Source organism: Rhea pennata, chromosome 26 (genome assembly GCF_028389875.1).
Source record: "Rhea pennata isolate bPtePen1 chromosome 26, bPtePen1.pri, whole genome shotgun sequence".
Lineage (NCBI taxonomy): Eukaryota > Metazoa > Chordata > Aves > Rheiformes > Rheidae > Rhea > Rhea pennata.
Genome location: NC_084688.1, coordinates 901,351 through 928,007, shown reverse-complemented (window position 1 = coordinate 928,007; position 26,657 = coordinate 901,351). Strand labels below are relative to the sequence as shown.

Genomic DNA, 26,657 nt, shown 5'->3' with positions numbered 1-26,657 from the left:
GCCCCTGGAAGAACAGGCTCACTGCAACACAGGGCTGGGGGGTTATTTTATTCTTTGCTTTGGTCTATACAAAAACAACTTACAGAAATAATAAAATCTTCCATTCCTGAACCACGCTCGGGTAAGTGTCCATCCCTTTCCAGTTGAAGCACTGAACCACCATCAGATCTACAGCCTCTTTTAAAATTGCATTAGATAAGGGAAGAGGGGACGGAAACACACCACTCACCAAAAAGAAGGGAAACAGCTTAAAATGTGCAACAAAGATCAGTACAAGGACACAGTTCCTAATGCTGGAGTCACTCCTCTATCGTTACGGTTAGGACAGGTAGTTACGCTAAGTCAGCTCCCCAACAGCTGATCGGAAAGAATTAAACTGCAGACATCCCGATGGCTAAAATGAAGGTCCTGGGATATAGCACCATTTGTTTTCAGCAAACTCTCGATTGATCTGATTAAGTTTAAGTTCACAGAAAACAAAGGCTTTTTCCCCATGTTAGATTCCTTTTCTAGAACACTAACACACAGAAGATATATTGGGGAAGTTAGAAAGCACAAACTTAGAGACAGCAAAAGCCGTTGGCACCATATTAAAAATAAAAAAGAAATATATATTTATAGAAAAGACTATTTTGCCCACGAAAGGTCGATAATGATGCAGGATTCATGGGTTTTAAAGCTTCAGAAACAGTATCTTGGATGCTGGATGCAGCAGTAGGTGCTTGAAGCAGTCCCAGGAGGAAGGACCTTCTCCACAGACCCACAGCGAAGGAAAAAAAAATTTAAAAAATCGAAAAATAAAACCTCTTGTGGGAATGGAAAAGTCTGTCGTCTCAGGCACTTCTGTCTTCCAAGCCCTTCTTGCGAATGCTCAGCTCTGGGGCCACTCTCTTCTGTAAAGGGAAAATACCTGCAGCGCAGCAGGGGAGAGCTGTGTTACACGACGAGGGGTCTTGGAGGTGCCGAGCCGCCGGCACCGCGCGCCGTCCCCCGGCTGCCGGGCTCGCCAGCGAGAGCAGGCGGCGGCGAGAAGCACCCGGCCCCCGGACGGACGCAGGCGCCGCCTCTACCTGCTGCAGGGCCTGAGGGCAGGTTAGGCGAGCATGTGGTCCGCGAAGGGCGCCCGGACGCCGTCGCTGTAGGCGTCCATGGGGTAGTCGCCGTCCATGTCCATGTGCATGTCGATGGGGTCCAGGGGGATGTCACCCGAGTACATGGGGCGGTAGCCGGGGTCCAGCTCTGCCGGAGGAGAAGGGGCATGGAGCAACCTCAGCCCACGCCGCTGAGAGGCTCTGCCAGGACTCAGCCGCCCCCCAGGTCCCCCCGCGGCGCTGCAAGGGACATGACGGCCGTTCGCCGTCCGCCTGCCCCGCACCTCCGGGCCAGCGCAGGCACAAAGAGCAGCGGCTGCAGGGTGCAGCCCCCCTGGAGCGGGTGAAAGCCTTGAGGGTGCTCAGATAGGAAGGCACGTGGCAGGTCACCTCGTGCCCGCGGGTCATTTTTAGCCCCGGTGCCCACTGCCCGCCCCGGCTGGCCCTGTCCACCAGGACGTGGAAGACTGCACAGGAGCCGCGGCCTGGGGCAGCCCCGCACAAGTGACAGGCTGAGCATCCCAAGGCAGGCCTGGCTGGCACGTCACTGGCAGCTGCCCAAGACAACTTGTCAAGAGCATTTAAAATCAGCTCGCCTTTGGTGAGAAGACGCATTTGCCCTGCCAGCGCAGAGCCTGAACGGGGAGCGGGGGGGGGATCCTGCTGGAAGAGCTCGCGCTGTACTCACCGTCCGAGTAGGGCTCGTTGATGGGGATCATGCTCTGAGCCTGCGAAAGACGACGACAGTTTAAGGGGGGGACACGCGTGCACGACGCCCAGCGAGTACGCGATGCCCGTCCCCGTCCCGCGGCTGCAGGAGTGCAGGTAGCAGGTACCGCGACCCAGGGCTGCCGGAGCCGAGGCTGCAGCCACCTCCCACCTCCGGCAGTTTGCTCCGGCCGGAGCTCTAGCAGGAGGAGGAGGTGGCGGGAGCAGCTTTTAGAGGCAGAGCTGTCCCAGGAGGGCCGTGCCGCGGGGGATGCTCACCGCCTCCCAGGCTGCAGGGTCGTGCTTGAAGAGGGAGTTGGTGAGCTCCACAGACACACGCTTCCTGTAGTCGGGGTTCTTGTCCTCGGAGATTCGGAAGAGCACGGCGGCTGCGTAGGTGGCTGCAGGGGGAAGGGAGGCAGCCTTAGCCCCGCGCGCCAGGCGGCAGCGCGGGGAGCCTCGCTCCTCGCTGCCGACGGCCCAGCGCCCGCTCTGGGCCCCCGGCGTGCGACAGCACGGCTGCGCTCACCCGTCCCCTCGTTCCTGGAGTGCAGCAGCTCCATGAGCGGAGCTGAGGCCCCCTCAGCATCGATGGCATCTGCTGCCTCCTTGTCCTGGGCCAGCTCGCACAGCACACCAGCCGCCACGCGCTGGATGTTCTCCACCGGCGAGTACAGGAGCTGTCAGGAGAGATTAGCAGCAACATGAAGCAGCCGGCGCGGCTGCTGCTGCATTCTTGATGCAGCCTGACGCGCGCGGGCGCTGCCAGCCAAGCCCCATGGCCAGCCTGGCCCCAACCCATCGCAGGGCTGCCAGGCAGGAGGTGGCATGGCACAGCACAGCCCTGGCTGGCGGGAGCCCGGCCCTCCCTGTCCCCAGCCCCTGACCTGCACAAAGAGCGGGATCGTGTTGAGCCGGAAGATCTCCATCCGGTTCATGGGGTCCCGGGCCAAGATATGCAGAGCTCCTGTGCATCCCTCCACGATCTCCTCCATCTTCACTCCATCCTGCAAGGGGACAAGCGCTCAGGCAGGGCCCGCAGCAGCAGGCAGGGCACACCCACACGGTGCCACCCTGAGTTTGGGGACAGGGTGGCCCATCCTGGAGGAAGGAGGCAGCGGATGGGGCTGGCATTCCCCAGCATGGCAGGGATCAGTCACCGTGTGGCTGTTCCTCTGCAACACGAGTGGCACTGGGCTGCTCGTGGCAGGCAGAGCTCCTGAGATGTGCAGATACCCACAGGGGTGGCAGAGGAAGGGCTGCTGCACAGCAGCACCCTGGGGGACAGCTGGTTTTTGGGGGGAGCCAGGCCACACTGGGACCAGAGAAGAGGGGCCCTGGCAGAGCCTGCTGCTGGGACTCACTGTGTACGGCTGCTGCGTGCCTGCCGCTACGTGACGCTGAGCATCCTGGTGAGCCTTGACCAGCAGCTGGACAAGGCGCGGGATCACGGCGGCCTCCTGGAGCGGGGCATGGTTGGCCGGACACAGGGCCAGGTTGCGGATCAGACCTATAGTAGCCTGGAAGAGGAGAGGAAGGAGAGATTCATCTCGAGCTGGGCAGGACCCTGCAGGAGCTCTTAATGCCGGTCTCAGCCCGGGCCCATCCCCCTCCGCGCGGCACGCGCTGACTTCAGCTTCCTGCAGCCCCACTGCGCTCCAGCACCGGATCCGCCTCCCTCCCTGTGGAGGAGGCCGGGGGCAAATATTGATTTCAGTAAGCAGCAGAGCATGAGCAATTTCCTCCCATTAGCCACCATCAAGGATGCAGCCCTACAAGGAGGAGCCCATGGCTGCAACAGCAGCAGCCAAAGCGGGCTCCACGCACAGCACCAGCTGCAAACCCAGCTGAGCACCACAACGAGCAATGCACCCCTGCCACAGACCAGCAGCCAAGAGGCTCTCTCAAGTCCAGCCGCTGGGTTCCCCTTGCCTCCAAGCCCACAAGCCTCTTACTTTGACCAGTGGCCACTGGTTGGGCTGGTTGAGGAGCTTGACGATAGCGGGGATGCCGTAGTTGAGCCGCACAGAGTTCTGTGCCATCTCAGCCTCGGGGTGCCGGCTGGTGAGGTGCCGGAGAGCGCACACGGCCGGCTCAGTGATGTCCTCCTTGTCGCCCGCCCGCAGGATGGTGTGAATCAGGGCCTCCACCCCATTAGACTGTGTCACCAGGGTCTTGTTCTTGCTGTTGTTGCAGGTCAGGTTGGAGAGGGTGCCAGTGGCACAGGTCAGCACGTTCACATCATCGGAGCTCAGCTGGTTGACCAGGATCTTGAGAACACCATCCAGGCCCTCCTGCAGGAGCAGGGACAGGAGGTCAGAGCTCTGTCCCTCCTGGGCATGGGGCATCAGAGCCACTTTCCCCTTTGTATGGGGAGAATGCCCTGCACCAGGGAGAAGGAGCTCCCCTCCTGCAAGGATGGCTCCTTTCACCAGTCAGAGGATCTACCCCCAAATACATGATCTTCCTCCCAAACCGGACTCCATCTCCCTGGAGATCCAAGCGTGCACCTGCAGTTGCGTGAGCTCACACAGCTCCTTGCTGCAGACCCCAGCCCTCGCACCCCCCTCGAAGCCCTCCCAGGAAGGCACCGGGTTCCCCTCTGCCCCTGCCCCACTGCTCTCCTCCGACTCCGTGAGCCGGAGCAGGCAGCGAAGGCAGGGCGATGGCGTTTGCAACCAGCCGCGACACGTGGAGATCTGCCCATCTCAGCACTACAGTTCAGCTGCTGACCTTTCTCTGGGAACCAGCCTCCCTTCGAGGACCAGAAGACACCGTTGTCCGGGCCTGTAGCTTGCCAGATTTCAACACGCAGAGGGCTTGCACAATCCCACGGCCCCCAGCCGGCCCCTTCCCCATGCCAAAGGCCAATAGTTCGCGTCCAGGCAGGGTTACTGGTCACAGGGAAACCTCGCTCACCGCAGCCTTTCCCAGCACAAGAATCCCAGTCCTCCAGGCTCACGTAACCACGGCTATTTCTCTGCATTTTTTGGAGCGCGTGAGTGACAGGCGCTCCAGACATGTGTAGCTTTACTTAGAGTTTAATAACTCCACCAGGTTTTCCCTGCTGGAAGCATGCAAACAATACAACCTCCAGCTGCTCAGAGCAGCGTGAGAAGCCAGCGCTCCCTGAACAATCCTGGGGTCAGTGCAACGAAGATCGCAGCTGCACAGGCAGCCGCGAGCAGCGTGGGCAGGGCCAGGAAGGAGTTAAAGGCGACACGGCCGCATCCTCCCCTCGCTCTCTGCGGAGCCAGGGGACCGAGTTACATGCCTTCCAACACAAGCACAAATAGTTTCCATGCTGCATCAGGCGCTAATCTGTGCAAAGATGCAGCCCAAGCACCACATGGGGAACACATCAGGAGGCGGTGAAGGGATGGGAAGGGCAGCCCTGGAGCAGAGCTCCGAGCCACCGTCGCAGCCGGCTGCCACCCAGCCCCTGCACCGTGTCCCACGGCTCCCACTGCATCTGTGCTGCGATAGCAGCTCCCTCGCTGGGGAAGGAGTCAGGCAGAGAGTGAGCGCCTGCCAGAAGAGTCTGGCAGAGGCTCCTCTGAGTCAGAGCAAACAGCAGCCCCAGCGATGCCGTGCTGAGCGCGTGAGCAGAACTGCTGGTGGCCTCGTCCTCCAGACGGGGACACGACAGGAGCGCTGACAGCGCCGTGACGCAGCCAGCCGGCGTGGGAACAGCCGTGGGCAGGGAGCAGTCTCCCGCGACTCCAACCAATCCCCCACTTCCGCAGGGCAAGCGTGCCGCTGCAGCCGGCAGCTCGCAGGGATTTGAAGGTGAGGACAGTACTTTGGATTTCCTATTCTGGCATCAGCAAGCAGCCCAGCGTAGGGGGGCATGCCTGGGGCGCCCGGCAGACTGGCCCAGTCCCCGGCTGTGGCCGAGAGGCTCTCCAAAAACCTGTGTTGAAGCACAACTATGGATCCGGCACTCACCTGTTTGGTAGCCACATCGGAAAGGTTTCTCAGGGTCCAGAGACAGTTCTGTACCAGCCTGGGGCTGGAGCTGGTCAGGTGCTTGCCCAAAGCCTGCATGCCGCCTGTCGGGAAAACAAGACACCCAGCTCATCTATAAATACCCAAACATGCAAAGCTTCCCCAGCACACAGGAAAAGGGAGCAACAGTAGGTCTTTGCATGGCAAGTGTAGGCTGGATACCACTTGACTGATGCCTCCAACGCACAAAGTAACCTCGTTCAGCTGAGGCTAAATACAGTGCAGGAAGACAGCTCCCTGCTGGCCAGCAGGACCAGCTGCCGCCCACACCGTCTCAGGAAAGTCTCTTGACAGGCTTTTAAAGCAAGACACCGGGCCGCACACAGGTGGTTTTACTGGGCTGCGCAAGGCACTGCAACGTGTCTTACGTATCAGCTGAGATAGCACTAGCTCCTGGCCATTTGAATGAGGCAAGATGGTCATCCCTTGGACTTCTCCACGACAGGAGTCCTTAGGGTCTCCCCTGGCCACTCTGCGCCTACAGGGGCACGGAGCAAGCAGGGCCAGGAGGATGGTCAGTACATCGCATCAGGGCTAGTGGCAAGCGCAGGCAGGGCCAACGAGAGCTGCAGGAGGACGAGGTCAGAGCCCATAGCTCTGGGGTCCTGCCCAAAGCGCGCCCTGGAGAGCAGCCTCAGGGGGGCCTGATATTCTCAACCACATCATCCTTAAACCACCATCATCCACCCATTTGCTTTGCAAGGAGGCCACAGACAATATCTCTGCAGTAGCAGCACCCCCAGCACCTCCCTTACCTGCCTCAACGATGGCAGGCTTGTTGCTGGGACACACCGACAGCACCTTAAGCACCCGGCTCGTGGTCCAGAGCAGCTTCTCGTAGTTATAGCTGCGCATGATCTGCACCAGGGCTTGGGGTCCTCCGTTGGCCAAAATAATCAGCTGCAAGACAAAAGAAGCCAGGGCTGGGGCACATGGCAACTCTGGCAGAGCTCTGAGCATGGCTCCTGGGAACATTAGGCCAGTTTCTCCAGCTTGTGCTAGTTAGGATGCAAGTCAGGCAAGAGGTCCAACTTCTCTGCATACAGGAGCACTTCAGTTTGTCTCTACCGTGGCCATGCATTGCCACTGAACACTCTCCTCCTCCCCAGCCAAAAGGGCCCCTTGCAGAGCCATCCCTTGTCCCACTGCCCCAGGCAGGACAGGCAGCATTGGCCCTCCGCCACAAACAGCATCAGAGCAGCATCACTGGGACCCGACCTCACTGCAGCCAGGGGAGGCTGGAACGAATAGTATGTAGGAAGAAGAGAAACAGCCTAAGAACAAAGATAGAGATGTTGCCTGAAGCAGCGGTGGGAGAAACCCAGCTGAGCTGATTTACAGGCTGGACTGGGACAGTCTACGCTTTCAGGGACATTCCACCTGCGGGAAGCTGGATGTGACAGCATTGCAGACAACCTAACTGCTCAACTTCCAGCCGCTGCCAGGAGGCAGCCACCTCCATCCTTCCCTCTATCAGCAGCCCCCGGCGTTGCCAAGGCAGACAGCCATCCAAGGGAGGCCAGGCTCACCTTACTCTCCTGGTTCCCATAGGCAAGGAGCTGAAGGCAGTCGGTGGTGATAGCAAGGAACTTGGGGTTGTTCTTGTTGAGCAGGGGAACCATTTTCTGCAGGCCATCAGCGAGGCGCACAGCCATCTTGGCCCCTTCCTGGTACAGCAGCAGGTTGTGCAGGGTGGTGATGGCATAGAAGAGGACCGACTCGACTGGTGAGCTGCAGGCAGGCAGCACAGAACCACGTCAGCTGCCTCTGGGCTCACCACACCGCAAGCATGGCCCTGAGGGCTGCCAAGAGCCGCACATGGCATGTCCCACTAAGGGACTTCCAGCAGGTCCCCATGTTCCTCTTGGGGTGCAGATGGTGTGCAGCACTGCCATGCCTTGCAGCCCCAGGGTTGCTGAGGAACGTCTCTGTGAAAGGAGCATCTCCTCCTTGAAACACAGCAAAGACTGAGCCCAAGTCTCTGGGCATCACCTCACAGACAATGCAAAGTGAGGAGCTGCTCTCTTTCTCCTGCATCCATACAATCTCCAAACTCAGCAGACACCCAGTTTAAATAGGTTCAAGGTCTCCCACATCCTTGTTTTGGCATGAGTGGAGACAACAGACCCAAGTCTAGATACATCTAACTCTACACAAGCCTTCTGCCCCAAATCATGGGGCACCATGGAACCACCCCCATGGGGCTTTCAACAAGGTAAAGAGGGGCATTTCAGCTCTACCATCCCCTCAGGGACACCCCAGAGGCCACGCCAGGCTCCCTGCCCACTTCCCCGCACCTGAGCATTCTGACAAGGGCCGGGATGCCACCGGATTTGAAGATGGAGAGTAGGCCCTCGCGGTGGTGCGAGAGGTTGTGCAGGATGCTGGTGGTGCAGCGGGCTGTGTCCAGGTCACTGGTGTTCTGCATGGTGCGCACTACAGCTGCCACAATCTGCGGTGACTGCATCAGGGCACGGCGGGACGCCTCCTTCTTGGAGAGCTGGTTCACGATCATGGCTGCTTTGCTGACAACCACCTGAGGTCGGTGAGAGAAGTCAGTGGGTTGGAGAGGGTCCCACTTCTGCCCACTACAGCAGAGAGGTGTGTCCCAAAACAGCCCCCCGGGCGCATAAGGGTCCCTGCCCCACCAGGCAAGACCTAGGTCAGGACTGCCTTGCATCCTAGCTGCCCTGCTGGGAAAGGTGGCATTCAAGCAGCACAGCCTCCACTGCCAGCGTGTTTGAGGGCTGCTATTTTTAACAACCCTCATCCACGTTGCTCCAGGAACTACGTTGCAGTTAGCAGCAGCAGGCAGCGTACAGATAGGACTACGGTATACATGTGCTCCGCCGGGATGGGAAACAGGAGAGCAGAGGGTCAGGGATCTGGAGCAGGTGAGAAGCTCTTGGTGTCGGAGTGAAGCCAGGGTCATGAACGCCAAGTCAGAGCAGCACGTGGTAGTGGACCCCAGGAAAACAGCCTGGCTGTGGTGCTGAGGCTGGGAAAGCCTGCCCCAGCAGTGGGAAGCCCAGAGACATGCTCAAGCAAAACGCTCTTCCTTACCGGGTCCTCGTCGTTGAGCAGCTTGGTGAGCTCTGGGATCGCACGGGTGGCCAGCTCCGCATCGTCCTGGTAGTTGATCAGGTGCACGATGGCAGATTTCAGCATCTGCGAGGGCTCTGCCAGGCGCTGCACGTTGGTCTGCTGCCCCTCTATCTGGGTGGTGATGAGCAGGGAGCGATCCTCCACGGTCTCGGGGTACATGGCCGCCCGGACACGCTGGGCCCGGGTCATGGCCAGCTGAGCCTCCATATCTGCTGCAGAGAGAGCCAGGCAGGCAGCGTTAGACTCCTGACTCTCCTTGAGGAGTGTTCCCAGCGCTGCTTCCTAATTTCAATTAGCTGAGCAAGAGCGTAGCACAATGACACGGGCAACGTCAGCAGTCCCAGCACGCTCTGCAAGGAGCCAGAGCTTCAAAGTGTAAACAGATACGGCAACGCAGAGATAAGACAACACTCAATTAGGCAGCATGATTAAGCAATCGTCACACAAGGCCCGTTAATTAAAACGCTAAGGGTACTGGCAATTTGGGACCAGATGGCATTAGGGATTAGGAAAAGGATACGGAGGCCTTCCCCCTTGAGGCTGTTGGGACAAATGAAGCCCAGAGGGGCAGAGCGGCTGTAGCCAGGCACCTGGAGTAGTTCAATAGTGTCCCTGGTGCAGCCCCGCAGTTCCCACCTCGGCACGCGGAGCAAGGACCACGCGCGGCTCAGGAGGGCTCGCTCTTCTCCACAGGGCTCTGCCTCCCCATGGGAGCTGGCACTTAAGCTTTCCAGGGCCCCTTCCTCAAGGAGAAACCTCAGAAGTGACTAGAGCAACTCAACCCTCTCTTAAGAGGTAAACCTAGGGGAAGCATCTAGGGTTGCACCTCCCACCGCTTTGCCCTAGCAGCAGAGGAAAGGGAGCAGCGGAAAAAGATGGGACAGCCATTAGGGATTTATGGCATATGCCAACAAGTTTGCAAGCTGTGCCGAGACAGGTTTCCTGAGCGGGCAGGTAGCAGAACAGACAACTGATCCGTGGGCTGGGATCAGATGATCCTATCTCAAGCCAACCGACCGGCGTGCTTGGATGCGCGTGCACAGCTCAGCACTGGTGCGGGCTGGCTGCATGCCGCCTCGGCGCGAGAGCCTTTGAGCGCAGGGGAAGGAGGACAGGAGGGAGTGTATTTTAAGCAGCAACAACTCCCAGGGTGTGGAAGGCTCCGTGGAGGAGTGCCCAGAACGAGCACAGTAAGCACAGGCCACGGGAGAGTTTGTGGGGGAGGTGAAAGAAGGCAGGAAGCGAGCAGCTGAGCCCGCGGACGAGCCCCGCGCCCGCTCAGCACCCCGAGCCCCGCAGCCCCTACCTTGCGCTTGGCTCTGGCCCTGGCCCCCTCCCTGGCAGTAGCTCGTGGTAGTCTTCTTGATGGTATACTGCTTGCCATAGACCTCGTCATCGTCCCCGATGCACTTGCTGCTGACGGAGGGCACCTGGGTGTTGACGCCGGAATGGATGCCCGAGTCGTAAGTGTAGGTTTGCTGCCACTCCGTCACCTTGATCGGCTGCTCCATCATGTTCATCACCTCCATGGCTGCTCTGCGGGGCGGGGAGGGCAGAGGTTACGTACGCCTCCGGCGAAGCCGGAGCCCGGGCCGCCACAGGCACTTTCCTACCCCTCTTCTCAGCGCCCGCCGCAGCTGAGCGCAGCCTGCCCCGGCGCAGCCCACGAGCAGATCGCTATCTGCCCCCCCCTCCTCCCCCGAGATGACGAACCCACAGCTCAGCACTTCGCTGCTCGTGTTCAGACGCGAACGGCGGCTGCAAGCGCCGCGGGCCGAGGGCAGCCGGCGCCCGCGGCGGAGGCAGGGGGGCACCACCCGCCCCCGGAGCTTTTTAAAGACCGGCTTCCGGAGACGGAGCTGCCGGCGGAGCCGAGCACAGCCGCAGGGCTCGGGCTCCAAGAATAAACCGACCCTCCAGAGGTCCTTCTGGGACACTCCTAGCGCAACTAAAAATAACCAGAGGGAGCCGGGGGCGGGCGCTCCCCGGCCCGCGCCGAGCAGCAGCACCCCGGGGCGCCGGCTCGCAGGGATCGCCTGCGGCTCCGACCCCAGCACCGGCAGGCCCCGGCCCGGGTTTCGGGCAGAGCAAAGGAGGCAGCTCAGCCGCGGCCCCCTCCCAGCCCGCGGGAGCAAGGCGGGATTTCTGCACCCCGCGGCAGCCCCAGAGCGCTCTCGCGCCTCCCGGGCACGGCGGAGCCGAGCCGGCCGCGATCAGGAATGAGGGCAGACGGGTCGAGGTCCATTTCAGGGCAGGGCTGGGTTCTTCTCGTTCCCGTTTGGGGAATTTCGGGGAGGAAGGGCGAGGGAGGGCTAAAGCCCACACGAGCTCCCCGGGGCAGGCGAGAGCTGCAGCGCTGCGCGTCCCCGGCCAGCGAGCGAGCGCACCCAGGCCCTGCCGCCGGGGGAGGCATCCCGGGCGCTGCCGGCACCTCTCCCCCCGCGGCGCGGGGGGTGGAGGGATGAGTCAGAGTTTCAGACTCGATAAGAGCGAAGGGAGCAGCAGCGGCGTTACAGCCGCGGCAGCTGGGAGCAGCGGCGTTTCCAAACAGAGGCGTAATTACCACCTCCACCAAGCACTGATTCATGCAACAGGCTGCAGCAGGGCGGCCGCCGGCCCGCGGCTCCGCTCCCGCCCGGGTCGGACCCAGCCCGCGGCCGGGCCGGTCGCGGCGGTAAGAGGGCTGCAGACCCCGGCATCCTCCTGGAGCGAGCAGCGCATCCCGCGCACCGCAGCCCCGGGGCGGACGGCCCCGGCCGGGGAGCCCCGGGCCCCCCCTCGACGCCGGCGGCTGAGTCAGGGCGTCGGGTGGTGGCCGAGGACGCGGATTGCGCAGAGCGCCGGGGCCGGCGCGGCGCGCACGGGCTTGGCGCGCCTCGCCCCAGCGCTGCGGGCTGTTCCCAAGGAGCAGCCGCGCCAGCGCTCGCAGGGAAACCGCCCGAGCCCAGGTACGGAAATTCACTCCCGATGAGCGCGAGCTGGGCGGAGGCAGGGACCCAGCGAGCACCGGAGCAGAGCAACCCCGCGAGGAGGAGAGCGGGAGCCCGGGGCAGCGCGGGCCACGCGGGGCCCCGGGACCCGCGGGGACGGCGCGGTGCCGCGGCTGGAGCGACGCTCCCCGGAGCGCTGCAGGGCGCTGCTCCGGCCAGCGCGACCCCGAGCTATAAAGCAGCAGCTCGCGCCCACTAAGGACGCTCCAGCTTTAATGGGTTGTGCATAATGCATGTTTATAGGGCGGGAAGAGACAAGGGAGAGACCCGCTAATGGAAGCCACTGGAGGCAGCTTATTCCCACGGCAGGGCGCGGGCCGGAGCTGGGTTTTCCGTTTGGCGCAGCAGCAAGCTGGGTGACGCACGGCGCCGGGGGCGAGCGGCAAGCCCGGCTCCGCTCCACTCCCCGTGCGGGTGCTGCCGCTCGCCACGGGGGGCCCGGCCAGGGGAGGCCCCGAGGCCAGTCGGGAGGTGCTACAGCCTTCGGGCAGCACCAAGGACGCAGCTATGGGCTTGCTGCACTAGTATTTGGTGAAACAAGTTTCCCCACCTCGGCCACCGCGGTCGAAAGACCTTTGAGCCTTGCTGGGAGGCCTTCAGTAAGGTGGTGAAGGTCCGCTCACCCGGGGCTGCGCTCAGCCCAGTGACAGCCGCCCGCAATCCTCTCCCAGGGCACGGCCGCCCTCGACACCAGCGAGGCTCCGGGATGCTCGCGCAGCCCCGGAGCAGGCTCGTCCCTCCCGCTGCCACCGAGGATGGCTTTCTGCAGCCTGCCCAACCTGGCACGCCAGCAAGGACCCAGGGCCAACACTGAGGGCAGAGTGGGGGGGAAGAAAAGCTTCCCTGCCTGCGAAGAGGAAAGCGTCAACGCCTGGAGCACACAGGGTGCCTCGGAGGGGAGCGGAGGACACAGCGCGCTCGCCAGAAGCCGAGGCAGGCGGGGAAGCGTGCCGCGCTCGCCGGCAGGATGTGGCCCCGCTGTGCTCCCGCAGCGCGGGCAGCCGTGACGGAGGAGCTGGCACCGACGGGGCTCATGTGAGCCCTCACGAAACCCAGGGCCCAGCAAGGAGTCTGTGCGCAAAGCCCTGGCAGCAGGAGATAGCCATCAGGTCCCCAAACAGACGCTTGGAGAGCTGCCCTGGATGGGGGCCGGCAAGGGAAGAGCAGAGCCACGGGCATTAAAGGCTCCTTTGCAGCAGAGAGGCGCTATCCAGGCCCACTGGGGCTCAGGACCAGCCTCCCCGAAGCAGGTACGAACCGCAGTGCCAGGGCACAGACCCACACGGGCTGCCGCTCGCTCCAGTCCTGGCAGGAGGGACCGGGCACTGCACATGCTCGGTCAAGCTGTAACAGCTGCTCTGCAATTTGCAGGCATTTGACAGGCACTTAATTTTTCAAACATCAGTGAGTTTGGTTCAAACGTTGACTTTTTACACAGTTCTGCATTATGCATGAGCCACCCCCCACTGCCCTCCTCCCCGTCTGTACCATGAGCCTCTAACAGAGATCAGAGGCTAGTCGAGCTATTCAGAGCTGAGACACAAGCTCAGGTGAGGTGACCCAGGCAAGCTACAGGCAGGAGAATAGCTCCAAGCTAATGAGCACCAGTATTAAGTTAGCTCGAAATAATGGCTGCGCCACAAGCCAGCGCCTCCACCGCTCCCGTGCCCGGCGTGCGGGTGAGCTGCTACACATTGGGAAAGCACCTTGCAAACAGAGTAAAGATGGGGGTGAGCTACTAGGGTGCAAAGCAGCAGTTCTGCTCCAGGGCTGTTCCCTGGCTCTGTACGTCTAGGGCTGGGAACATGGCAGGCAACCAGAGGCTAGAAGGAGGTGCTGCAATGCATTTTTACCGGGGCAACCCATGCTAGGCTGCAGCACCCCACGCCAAGGAGGTGGCTGAGCAGGGCAGATGCTGCACACTGGCTACATGTTCATATTGCAGCTTTCCCCAGGATCCTCTGCAAGTTCACAAGGAGCCACTGATGGCAAAAACCCACGGGGTTTTCCCACACTTACCCCATCAGTGACAGTGGGGGCAGGTTTTACAGAACTCAGGGCAGCTCTGGAGGGCTGACAGTCCCCAAGAACTCTCCAGAAGGGACTGCAGCACCTTGCTTAAAGGCAGCAATTGTCAGGGAGGATCAGGCTACCTTGACCCACTTTTCTCCAGAGCATCACCCTGGTGATGGGCAACCAGCCCGACTGTACCTGCTGCCAGCTCAGTTGCTAGCACAGGCAGGCAGGCAAGCTGGTGACACTGGAGGTGACAGGGCCACCAGAATAAGCATCACAGCTCACTGCCAGAGCTGCTGACATTGGACCTCATGGTGTGGTGAGCACAGGATGCCTGACACCAGGCTCAGACACTCGGGCATAAGCCTTTTCCATACCCTCCAGTGCTGGGGTCTGTCCTTGGATGTCCTCCTCCTCTCTACCTCCCCCACAAGCAGGGATCACAGATGAACCATACCCCAGCAGAGGACAGCTGTTAAGCCTGGTTTAACCTTCAGAAGGACCTGTGTGCAGCAAAGCCACATCAGCAATGCTCTTGGTTGTGGATAGATTTTGCAGTGGAGCACAGCTGTCCAAAAGCAGAACCCTTTCCTTCCACCTTAGGCTCAGGAGTCAGCAGCTAGGTGAACTGGAGGTTAGCAGTTCAGATAATGGGAAGATAAGGTATTTAGGGCACCACAAAATACTTGCTGCTACACAGCTGTAAGCCACAAGCTGAGGGGCACAAGCTCCAGATCCCCCTCTGACACCTGGCTGACATTAGGACATTTACTGCAAGAGCCTGGTGATTATCTCCCTCCCAACAGCCTGTTATTAAACCAAGAGAGGAAACAGTACACAAGGACAGAGCAACATCATCATCATTGACCCACCAAGGCCCCAGCTGAGCTCCAACCTGCCAGCACAGGATGCAGAGCGACAACCCTGTGTGGAAACTGTCCCTTCCCTAAATCGGGCTTGCAGTGGGGCAGCTGCGGGGGGAAAGAGGAGAGACCGGGGAGTTGGAGAGAGTTTATAGCCCAGCCTTTGGCCCACCTCGCTGCAGCCCCGGCACCATCAGCAGGAACAGGCCAAGCTGCATGGGGCCGCTGCAGCATGCAAAGCCAGTAGGGATCCAAGCTGGTGGGGAGATGAGGAGCTTCAGGCATCCTAAAAGCAGAGATGAGCTGTGAAAAGGTTAAATCCACTCCCACCCGCTTCCTGGAGTCAGGAATCCTGGTGAAAAACAGAGGAAGCTACAACTGCTGTTAAAAAAAAAAAAAAAAAAAAAAAGACCAGAAGGCTCATCTGTCTCCAGAGTTATTTGATCAGAGTCCAGACAGCATCATCTCTGTATAGACAATGTCTGCAAAGGAAGTCTCCAGTAAACACGCATCCTTTTGCTTGACTAGCCCTTTCCTTCTGCTCCCGTGACAAGCCTCCCCCTCCCGCCAGCCGGCCACTGAGCCCTCGAGCTGCACTGATTTACAGCTGAGCTGCCCAAGAAAAGCAGCAGCAGGGAAGTGATAAATACTGTTTCATGCAAAAAATAGTTATTGCCCAGGGACTTCTCAGCTTCTTGTCACGAAACCACTGGCGAGGAGGCTCCCACTGCTGGGACCCAGGTGCCCATGGGGAGGGGGTGGCAAACCCTGGGTGAAGGAGCTGGGCAGGGTCCAGCGATGGGGGGCATGGCAGCATCCTCACTTTCCAAGTCAGACATGAGTGGAAACCAGGGCAGAGGTGTTAGTGGGTGGGAGAGGTCACCCGGAGCCTGCAGCCTCCGTTCCCACACTCCAGCTCCCTCAGGGAGCTTTCCAGTGAATCCCACTCTGGGAATTTGGAAATTTCTAGTGTTTCACAGGTGACTTGACCTCCTTTTAGAGCATCCAAAAGCAACACTTGGAATGGCTGCAGGCCAAAACAGAGCCTCACAGAGCCACACATTGGGCCACACTGCTTTTTGCAAGCCGGCCAACACCTGCACTCACTGCTGGCTGTTGAGGCAGCTGGGAGCACATGGCACCAAGGCTGCCCTCACACATCCAGAGTATACTGGTCTGCACTGTGCAGAAGGACATGGGAACAGCAGAGCTGTCATAGCCCTTGGAGCAGAGCACATCCTTGGGAGCATCCTTTGCAGGCTCTGCAGAGCAGAGAGTAGAGCTGGAGTTGCCTCCATCCAGGAATCACATTGTGTTAGGGGGTGAGCTTGGCTGCAGGAAGCGTGTGAGCAACTGTAATTACAGTTACTCAGGCTTTTAAGAAAAGGAAAGAGGCATTTAAGGCAATTCAATAAATGCAATGCAAGAAAAAAAAACTCTATTTTAGAAGCACTTATGCTAGAAGCAAGTGATCTTCAGTCTTCCCCATTCGCCTGGAAGAGCCAGAGGATTAGTTAATGCTCGTTTAGACAAAGCAGGGAAGATGAACTCATGCTAGCAGAGAGCAGGGCCCACGGTAGACAGCAGCAGAGCCAGGTGTGCAGAAGGCTTGGTGCACCCAGGAAAGGCTCAGGGCTGTGGCCGGGCTGCGCCATGCACCTGCAAAGCAGCAGGGTGCAGTGAGCAGCAACCCACTGCCTGGCCATGGTGGTCTCCTGCCATCCTGCAGGAAGGCTGGATCAGAGCCTGGAGGCAGTCAGAGCCCAGAAATGCCACCATCGTGCTGACAGCTAATGAAGCGCAGGCAGACGCTGCAACAGACCCGGCGCTGTATAAAGGCTTCAATGGATTTGAAAAGGATCCCTTGCAAGAACAAGCAGCACAAGGAGGGAGAGAAAAGAGCTTTTTAAGACTTCACTAGCATCAATGGAAAGTATTAAAGTCAGATTTCAGCTACCACAAGTCATTTCAATGAGGGCTTTACAGTGAAGGCAAGTCAAGGAATTCAAAAGGGAATGAGACACCAGCTTGAAGTTTAATGAGGAGACAGGCAATAGAGAATAGTGATCTTGTTAGGAAGCAAGCCAAAATAGCACAATGCAGTCCCCCAGCCTCAGCCCCGCTCCATCCCTGCCCTCGCCAGCCAGGCAAACAAAGGAGCCGAGCGCCTTTGTTCTCCCGGTGTTTGCACGTCCGGAGCAGCTCCCGGCCTCCCTGTCTACAAGCAACAGGCTCCAGGAACTTTATTTCAAGTCACTCAGGCAGGGCAGCAAGTGGTGCAAGTGTCACTGTTTAGACTCACTGGGCTTCTTAATTGGAAGGCACTTAAAACCCGTATTTATTTTTCAGCTCCTCCTGATGAAGTTAAGTTTGAGAGCTGATGAAAGCCTGGTGCAAAGCCCCCACTCCTGCTATTCACATGGCTCTGCAGGTACCACATCCTCCTTACAAAGCGCAGCTGAGACCCAGGCTGTCTGGCAGCAAAAGCCAACCTCAGCAGCATGTTTTCTCTGCAACAGTCTGCTTTGCTCAGTAGATGCTCTCCATCAAAGCAGAGCTCCTTTTTAAGGAGCATGTTCCCTAAACCTTTTGAACCACCTTGCCTTCACCCGAATTAACAGTTCCTGACAGCTCCAGTACACACGTAAGTCCAGGCTGTTATATTTCAGCATTTCAAAGTGACAAGGTAGTATTCATTAAGAGCATTCAGTATTTCCCCCTTAGAAGAATATGCACAGTGTTGGCCATTACGATTCCCCTGCCGCAGCATGCAAGCAGGGCAGACGAGCCCCTTGCAAAGGCCACAGGGACCACAAGTCCTGGACACCGCGCTTGCACAGCGGTGGTGGGCCAACGTGCCCCTTTATCGAGCCGCCGCATGGGCTGACCAGACAGCAGGAGCTCCTGACACGACAAGCTGTGACACACACACAGCTCTGCTCGGCACAAGCACTGATCCAAGAGGTCTGCTGTGTCTTGGGCTGCTGTTTTTCCACCAGATCAAGGTATCAGGCTCTCAGGGCTGCTCCAGCACTGAGATTTTCAAGGTGAGCAAGGGCTTGTGCAAGGGACCACAGGACTGTCTTGGGTCCTCTATCTACTGCAGATCATGAAGTTCAACCTAGTCACCTCGCACTGCCTTAGCCACCTGTATCTGGCTTTGACCTGGTGACAAAGACAGAAAAGCTTTTATTCCCTGAAACAAAGCTTCCATTAAGACAAATCAGAGACAATTAGTATTCCTAACATGAAGACCTGGCTTCACCCTTCAAGTTCTGGTCTGCCCATAAGCATGGTATTCCTCCTGCTTCCCTCCTGAATATTCTGCTCTCCCAGATCCTGAGCACTGGTGGGGATGGTCCAAAGTACCACAGGCAGCAACATCCAGCAGCTGTGTTGCTGGCTCCTTCCCACGTCCTCCCAGCTAGAAGGTACTTGCAGAGGAAAGCCCAGGGCCCTGCAGCCTCCCCAACCAAAACCCACCACAAGCAGGAGTTGCTGTTGCATGTGGAAAACTATTTCCCACCCCAGCCTGCCTCCAAGGAGCCCTAGCATGAGCTTTGCCAGACACGCAGCTGGGCAGGAGAGCTTCACACAAAGGCTGAGGGTCAGCAGCTTGTGCCACTCCTTCACTTGTGCCCCTTTAACCCAAGTTTTTCATTGCTATGCTAAAATAAGGACATACACAACCAGACTCCTACACCAAGCGCCTCCCTCACCCCTTGACCTCTTTTCCTATTAATAAATTCAGAAGAGCCTGGTGGTGTGTAAGCCTCCAAGTGCTGTGTCCATTTTGGCAAATACTGCATGGACTTTCAAGTACTCCTGGGGATCTCAGGCCAGGATCGTGGCAGCTCCAAGGCAACAGCCCTGACCTGGCTGGCACTGCATGCACTAGGAGCCAAGCATGAGAGCAACCCAGCACAGCCCCAGCCCCATGGGGAGACCTGAACCAAGGAAGGATTTCCCAGGCATGTTCCTCCTCAAGCTAAGATCAGGAACAGAGACACAAGGATGACAAAGATCAGATGTTCCTGCACTTCACAGGCAGGAGTTTGTCTGCAACAGGGACAAGTGGATGAGTAACCAAACCAGGCATAGCTCCACACAACACTCCAGATGCAGATGAAGCAAGGAGACCCTACTGAGAGGCCTCCTGCCAAACGGGCAAAATTTCATACAGCTGCTTAAAAAAAAAAAAATACAGCAGCAGCTCCCAGCTCCTGCTTGCACAGTATCAGAACAAGCCATCTGCACTTGCAGACAGCGAACGCACCCGATTCCCACCTCGAGTTGCAGCCCTCTCCATGCAAACTGTGCAGGGGAGAGGAGCCTGCACCACGGCTCCCACTGTGAGATGCAGCACAGCTTCGAGCTTCCTCCCCACTGTTGGCTTCCCAGAAAAGGGGCAGCTGGTGAGCAGGCACTGCCATCAGCACACTTTATCAGGAGAAAAAAAAAAAAAAGTGTGGCACTTGGCTTGCAGCCACACACCAAAAACCCACAGCAGCAGCTTCAGTTGGCACATCTGTCACACTGCCGGCTCGCTCTGCTAGCATGGGAACCTGCAAAAGCCCCAAGGCCAGGAGCACCCATGCAGGTTCCCCTTCTCAAAGTTTGCTGTCTTGCTCAAAATATCACCAGGAAGCTTGCCATTTGTCCACAAAAAGGAGGTCTGGCACATTACAATTAATCACAATAACTCCATCTGGATAAGAAAAAAATTTGTTTTTTAAAAAAAGGACAAAGAACAAATTGTCCTTTAAGAACATAATTGCAAGCTTTTAAATTTAGGCTTTGAGGCTTCCTTGCTGTTTCCAGCTAGATTAATGGTGTCCAAAACACAGGATTCTGCCACCTGGCCCCAATTCTGCCAGATGAGAGCTGAATCTGAGGGGGAAAGGAATAAGACTGAGGATTGCTTCACCCTAGCTTAATTTCTCCATCCAACTGCATTACATCTGTAAAATTCAAATGCTTCACAAGAAATTATCACCAACACCCGTCAGTGCCCGGCCTGTCGGAGCGAGTTAATGATTTGTCACCGGGGCTCTGCCTGTGTGTCACAGTGATTACAGCAAGGCTCTTTGCTGCGGCCAAAGGTCTCTCTACCACCAGCTAAGCAAAAGCATTTTAATCCAGTGATACACCTTCAAAAGCCAGAACCACACCACCCAGCATGGAGCAGGATTGGAGCCAGACAGATGTGACACCCTAGAAGCCCCAGCTCCACCCCAAGCACAGTGTCATGGGAATCCTAATTAAGGAGCAAGACTCCTTCTGATGCCAAGGAGAAGCTTGCAACACTCTCCCATCAGTGCGGATTATCTGGCTTATTACCATGGAAAAAGTTAGCAGCATCCAGCCTGCCTCTAATGCCAGGGAGCAGGAGATCATGTTCGTTTTGCTACTGGAGATGTTCTCCTTTCCCTCCTGTCCTCCACTGTGGAGCAGCAATAAGTTCCCCTGTTCACAAGCCACTGATCAGAGGTGAAGGACCTTCTCCAAGGTCACAGAAGAGTGCCTGGGGTCTATTTTCAGTGCCTGCCCTGTCTCAAGCACTAGAGCATGTGGTGCTGCTCAGCCCAGGGATATTCACTCATATCCTCAGCTTCTGGTGAGCAATGGTTTTGATGTCCCAGGTGCAGGATATTTGAAAAACTCTCAGCAACCCAAGCCAGTCCACTCCACCCAGCCGCCAGCTCCATGCACAAATGAAGGGAGCCCAAAAACTAGCTCAGTTTGAATCTCAAAGGCAGAAGTTGCAGCATGCTGCCTAACGATGCAAACCATCTGCACACGCAGCATCCGTGCGAGAAGCACCGCTTCAGCGCAAGGCTCCTGCCCTTTTCACGAAGCGATTTCAGAAGCAGACGACTGAAGCAGTATGAAATGCCTCCAGGCCTGGCAGCATCCGCAGAAAAGCCAATCAGGGATGGCAGATTTAGAGAGATATTTCAAAGCACTACCTAATTAGAAACATCTTTGTCTCCTACCTCTCCCCCCACCCCCAGCCATTTATGAGTACATTACTTTTGCACAGGAGATGGGTGTTGAGGAGGGGGCTCACCCAACAAGGTGATCACACATGCGGGCCTTGCACGTCCTTTTGCTAGGTGGGAAGCCTCAAAGTCAAAATCACAGCTCTCATTCCTACACTCACATAGGGAAGCAGGATGCAGGGGCTTGGAAGCTGTTCCTTGCTCACATCTCCGTGAGCAGCCGTGCAAGCAGTGAAGCTGGCAAGCAACACGCTCCAGCTCTGCCACACAAGCGGGATTAAATCCGAGGCACTCAGAGGCACCTCTGCCATGAGGCAGACAGCTTTGCACCCCACAGACAACAGGAGGATGCAATAACCTACAAGACAACACACAAGGCAAAATCCAGCCCAGGATCAAACATACGATGACAACACCAGCAAGCACTGCTGAGGAGCACCTTGTGCATCCCCTTCCTGCTCTCAGACCCCAAAGTTTTGGGGTGCAGGAACCTGCATTAACCAGGTATCCCAAACTGTCTGGAGTCACAGTACTCCCTGGTCCCAGGGAGCCAAGCCCATGCCAAGCTCAAGCAGCCGCCGTGCTTTCCCAGGGCTCGCGATCCAACATGGGCAGGGCATTCAGCCGAATGTCAACAGGCTTAGCAAGGACAGGCAAGAACAGGCCTGAACACACCTGGATCGATCCAGGGTGTGTTTCAAGTGACACCAGGCCAGATCCAGCTGAGGGCAGTAGGGACAGAGCTGACAGCACTGGCTTCAGAGACAAACTGCCCACCCCATTCCCATGCAAGGGGCTCAGCCCGAGCCCTCACCAGCTGTAATCACAACTGCATTTTAACACACTGCCTTAGCACAGTTAAGCCACCAGGCCAGGGCAGTAGGGCCATGCGATGTCTGCAAGATGCAACTTCTGGAGCATTTTGCCATCAGACTCAATTTCCATCTGCAGACCAGCCTGAGACATCCCAGGCTCAAACCACGCTGGGACCTGGAAAGCCCCTGGCCAAGCCCAGGCTGCTGCATGGTCCCAGGCTTGCCACGTGGACTGTCTTCATGCACTTCTAGGTGGGAAAGTACCAGCTGAAATAGAGGTAAAAGCTGGAATTACTGTCACGAGAAGTCTGAGGCAGACTTGTGCTGCCTTAATAGAAGCTAGATTTCTTCTTAAGTCTTGCTAATTAGAAGCCAGTCTAAATTGAAGTGCAAGCCTTGGTATGGACACTGCAATTAAAGTCTTGTAAGTCCTCTGCAGAGAGCCTCTGCTCCCACCGCACGCAATGAAGGCCTGTGGCTGGCACTGCTCCCGAAGGCTTTGCCATCCATGAGTGGCAGCACATGAGGCAAGACCATCGTTTTAAACCCCAGAGATCTAGAGGTGCGATAAGAAGCCAGACACCACCAAGTGCTCCCACACCAACCCACAGCCTGGAAGGGAAGCCATCATCACAGGATGAACCTTCACAGAAAAAGCCTGGCAGCTGCAGAAGTTACCTATCCCAGCTGCTAAATCTGATTAAGGATTTCAGGCAGGAGGTGTGGTGGAAAAAGGACAGAATTAATGAAATAGGACAGTACTGAATATTAACATTAAAACACAACACTGGGACCAGAAGTGAAATTCAAGCTCTCGAGCTGCAACCAGACCACAAGCTGCCCATGCCACAGAGACTGATGCTTTAAGTGGGAAGCAGAGCCCTGGGGAGAGCCGGCTCCTCCGGACCGCACAGGCCTCCCCGGAGCCAGCGGCAGCACGCCCCGCACAGCGGTGCCCAGACAATAGACCATAAAATCTATTGTTCGAAAGTGACTGCCGTGTCGCTGCCGCACCGAGCAGGAGGCTTCCAGCAGCCACTTTTCAAACTATTTGAGCAGAGGTGGCTTGAAAGACCCAGGTGTCCTGAAGACAGCCCCATATCACTTGTGCCTCTGCAGCCAAGAGCAGTGCAGGAGCCAACTGTGAAGGGAAAAAGACACCTCAACCATTTAAGCCAAGAGCTTTTTACATTCCTGTCCTAATGGCCAACTCATTGAAGCCAGATCTGCTGTAAAATGGGTTTTTCATGACACTTCATGGAATTCCTCCAGAGCAATGAACAATTATAGGCTTCAGATAGACAGACAGTTTAACTGAGCATTCTGCACTTTTATTCCAATAAACATCAACAGAGGACACAGCAAGGGACCTTCAGACCTCTCCAGATCCATTACTGGAGAACGATGCATCATGCAAACGCTGCCCCGTCTCCTCCCAAGCAGTGAGGCACAGGCCAGCCGCACACCCACATCCCGCACAGGGATGCACTAGGAAGAGCCCCAGCTGCAGACCCGGAACACCAGCTGTTCCCCCCCCAAAACACCTGGCAATGCCAATGCCAACCAGCACTGGGCAGAGCAGCACTTTGCAAGATTCGCTTCCCACCCTGTTCACAGGCTATGGCCACCCAAGAGGTCTCCAACGCCCGGGGAGCCTGCGGACAGCAAAGCACGGTCGAATCCTGTCGGGAGCGACGCAGCTGCGACCGCACCAGGCCCCGCGGGACCGGCCGAGGGCAGTGGGTGCGGGCCACCGCGGCCCTTCCCCGCTCGCCGGCACGCAGCCGGCGCTCACGCGCTCCTCTCGCGGCAGCAATGTCTCTCTCCAAGTTCCTCGTATGACAGCCTACATTTTTTCCTCCCTGGGCAACTCCCAGCAATGTTTCAGCACTATCCTTTCATCTGTGCTGTAAACCTGATTAATTAAGCTAATCATTCAGCTAACGCAATTAGCGCACTCTCTCCACTCCAAACGCCAGGCAAAACAGCAGCAGAGTTTCGCCCCCTCCAATCTTCCCCGTTTCCTTGCTGTCAGCTGCTCGCGGGGGTTCCGGCCGGGGAAGCCGCCTCCTCCCGCAGGGCAGCGCCCCGACACGCAGCCCCGCCGCACCGGGGCGGCCGCGGGCGGCTCCCGGCACACGCAGGCGTCGCGCGTGACTCGGGGCACGCGCCGGCCCGGGGAGCGCCACGCGAGACGGCGACGGAGCTGCCACGCCAGGGCCGGTGGGGGCGGGGAGGATCCGCCCGCCCCGGAGGGCATCGCCCCGCGGAGCAGCCGGACGGGACCCGCAGCGCGCTGCGCTCGGGGGGCTTCAGCCGCCGGCGGAGCCGTGACACTTGTCACCGACCCCCTCTCCCCCCCCCCCCCCCGGGGACAACTCGGTCTTAAAACAGTAAATATTTTTAAAAATAAATATCTGTGGGGCAGCTGCACTCCAGCGCAGCCCCCGGCGGGAGCCTCTGCCCGGTGCGGGACGCACCCTCGGGTGGGGGGGGGGGAGCGGGAGGGGCCGGCCGCCCCCTCGCCCCAGCCCTCCCGGCGCCAGCCCGGCCGCCCCCTCGCCCCGGCCGCCGCGGCCCTCCCGGCGCCAGCCCGGCCGCCGGATCCTCCCGAGCCCGGGCTAGGGCGAGGCGCTCCCGGCCGCCCGGGTCCCCCCCCGTCCCCGCCGCCGCCCCGGCCCCGCCGCCCCCCAGCCGCGGGGCCCCCGCCGCCGCCGCCGCCGCCGCCGCCCCCGGCCCGGCCCCGCTCACCTGCGCTGCGGCGGCCCCTGCGCGGACACTGGCGGCCGCCGCGCTCCTGCCCGAACAAAAGGCGAGCAGCGCCCCGCGCCGCCCCGCCCCCGCGCCGCCATTGGCCCGCGGCCCCGCCCGTCGCGCCCTCGGCGGGGCGGCCACCGCCCCCGCCCGCACGTGTTTATCGGCTTCCTATTGGCCGGGACGCGGAGGCCCCGCCCCTCTCCGGCAGGCGATTGGCTAGCGTCACGGCGCTGGGCGGGGGAGGGGGCGGGGCGCGGCAGCGGGCGGGGCAGGGCGTGCGCGCGGGCGCGGGTGCGGGTGCGGGGGGCCAGCGCACCTGGGTGACGTAACAGGAGGGCGGGGCCCAGAACCCTCTCACAGGCGGGGGCGGGGCTTTGTCGGGGGCGGGGCCCGGGGGGGCCCTCACCTGGGCAGGGGGCGTGGTCTGGGGCCCCACCTGGGTGGGGGGGAGCAGGGACCCCCCCATCACATACAAGGAGCAAGGGGGTGCAGGGACTCCCCTGGGGAAGGGGGGGGCTGGTACAGACCCCCCATCATGTCCGAGGGGGTGCCAGGACCCCCTCCATCGTGTACAGGGGGGTGCAGGGACCCCGCCCCATTGCATATAGGGGAGTGAGGAGACCTCCCCCGGAGCAAGAGGGGGACCCTGGGGGAGGTGCGTGGGGTGTAGGGACCCCCCCGGGGCAGGGGACGGGCAGAGTCCCCCATCGTGTACAGGGGGGTGCAGGGACCCCCCCGGGGCAGGGGGCGGGCAGAGACCCCCCATCATGTACAGGGGGGTGCAGGGACCCCCCCCGGGGCAGGGGGCGGGCAGGGACCCCCCATCATGTACAGGGGGGTGCAGGGACCCCCCCGGGGCAGGGGGCGGGCAGGGACCCCCCATCATGTACAGGGGGGTGCAGGGACCCCCCCCCGGGGCAGGGGGCGGGCAGAGACCCCCCATCATGTACAGGGGGGTGCAAGGACCCCGCCCCCCCCCGGGAAGGTTCCTGGCGCCTGGGTTGCGGGAAGGGCCCCGCGCGGCCGGCGTGGGGAGCCCGAGGCAGGGCGGCGGGCTCGGGGAGCGGCGCGCCGCGGCGGTGACGGCCGCTCGCGTGGTCCCGGCCCCGGCCCCGGCAGGACTGGTCCGGCCGGACCCGTCTTCGTCTTCGCCGCGTCCCACCTCGCCCGCGGCCGCGGGGCGCAGCCGCCGTCGCCCTCAGCGTCACCGGGAAGGGGCTGGGAAGGGGCGTCCCAAGGGAGCCCCCCGCGCCCCCGCCCCGGCGCGCACGTCGGGGCGGCTCCTCCGCCGGCTGCTTCTTCGCTGGCCCGTCGCAGCCCGGCAGCTGCCTAAGCCCGGGCGAAGGGGCTTCCCGGGCCGGCGGGGCCGGCCTGCCGCCCGCCTCCAGCCCCGGCCGGCCCGGGGCTGGGGTGGGGACACGCTTCCCACGCTGCAGGCGAGGGACAGATCTTCCAGCGCCTCCGCACGGGGGGATCGCCCAGTGCATCCCTGCTCTCCCGGGCTGCCCCTGCTCTCCCGGGCTGCCCCTGCTCTCCCGGGCTGCCCCTGCTCTCCGGGCTGCCCCTGCTCTCCCGGGCTGCCCCGGCTCTCCCGGGCTGCCCCTGCTCTCCCGGGCTGCCCCTGCTCTCCGGGCTGCCCCGGCTTTCCCGGGCTGCCCCGGCTCTCCCGGGCTGCCCCTGCTCTCCCGGGCTGTCCCTGCTCTCCGGGCTGCCCCTGCTCTCCAGGCTGCCCCGGCTCTCCGGGCTGCCCCGGCTCTCCCGGGCTGCCCCTGCTGTCCGGGCTGTCCCTGCTCTCCGGGCTGCCCCGGCTCTCCGGGCTGCCCCGGCTCTCAGAGCTGCCCCTGCTCTCCGGGCTGCCCCGGCTCTCCGGGCTGCCCCGGCTCTCAGGGCTGCCCCTGCTCTCCCGGGCTGCCCCTGCTGTCCGGGCTGCCCCTGCTCTCCCGGGCTGCCCCTGCTCTCCAGGCTGCCCCGGCTCTCCCGGGCTGCCCCTGCTCTCCGGGCTGCCCCTGCTCTCCAGGCTGCCCCGGCTCTCCCGGGCTGCCCCTGCTCTCCGGGCTGCCCCGGCTCTCCCGGGCTGCCCCGGCTCTCCCGGGCTGCCCCGGCTCTCCCGGGTGGTCCTGTGCGCAGCAGCGGCGGGACAACGGGCTCGGGCTCGGCGCTTGCCCCCGCCCCGTGGTGGCAGTGCCGCGGAGCCCCGGGCCACCCTGCGCATTGCCCCGCGGCCGGCGGCTCGGCTCGGCTCGGCTGCCCGCGGTGGCTGCGGTGGGACGCGGCTCGCCGCCCCCGGGGAAAGGTTTGCCGC

General features: G+C 60.1%; 1 protein-coding gene across 2 annotated transcripts; it reads right to left on the bottom strand.

Annotated features, from left to right (window-relative positions):
* Positions 1 to 29: 29 nt before the first annotated feature.
* Positions 30 to 24,429, bottom strand: JUP (junction plakoglobin). 2 transcript variants are annotated; one of them, XM_062595713.1, is made up of 15 exons: positions 24,350 to 24,429; positions 10,219 to 10,448; positions 8,871 to 9,124; positions 8,105 to 8,343; positions 7,337 to 7,538; positions 6,563 to 6,707; positions 5,748 to 5,851; positions 3,755 to 4,093; positions 3,164 to 3,319; positions 2,687 to 2,806; positions 2,329 to 2,479; positions 2,079 to 2,200; positions 1,780 to 1,819; positions 1,071 to 1,239; positions 30 to 910 (listed from the first exon to the last, which is right to left on the bottom strand). In XM_062595713.1, the coding sequence occupies exons 2-14, from the start codon at positions 10,439 to 10,441 to the stop codon at positions 1,094 to 1,096; spliced, it is 2,241 nt and encodes a 746-aa protein (XP_062451697.1). In that variant the 5' UTR covers positions 10,442 to 10,448; positions 24,350 to 24,429; the 3' UTR covers positions 30 to 910; positions 1,071 to 1,093. The 2 variants fall into 2 exon arrangements, with proteins under 2 accessions (XP_062451697.1, XP_062451698.1); XM_062595714.1 differs by lacking the exon at positions 24,350 to 24,429 and having other exon boundaries at positions 8,871 to 9,121; positions 10,219 to 10,508.
* Positions 24,430 to 26,657: the final 2,228 nt, after the last annotated feature.

Bases quoted from the DNA above. Each gene is read 5' to 3' on its own strand.
- JUP (XM_062595713.1), bottom strand. From the start codon at position 10,441: ATGGAGGTGATGAACATGATGGAGCAGCCGATCAAGGTGACGGAGTGG. The intron at 8,344-8,870 runs GTAAGGAAGAGC...CACCGACCTCAG, and splicing joins TGCTCAACGACGAGGACCCG to GTGGTTGTCAGCAAAGCAGC. The intron at 5,852-6,562 runs GTAAGGGAGGTG...TTTTCCCGACAG, and splicing joins GCCTGCCATCGTTGAGGCAG to GCGGCATGCAGGCTTTGGGC.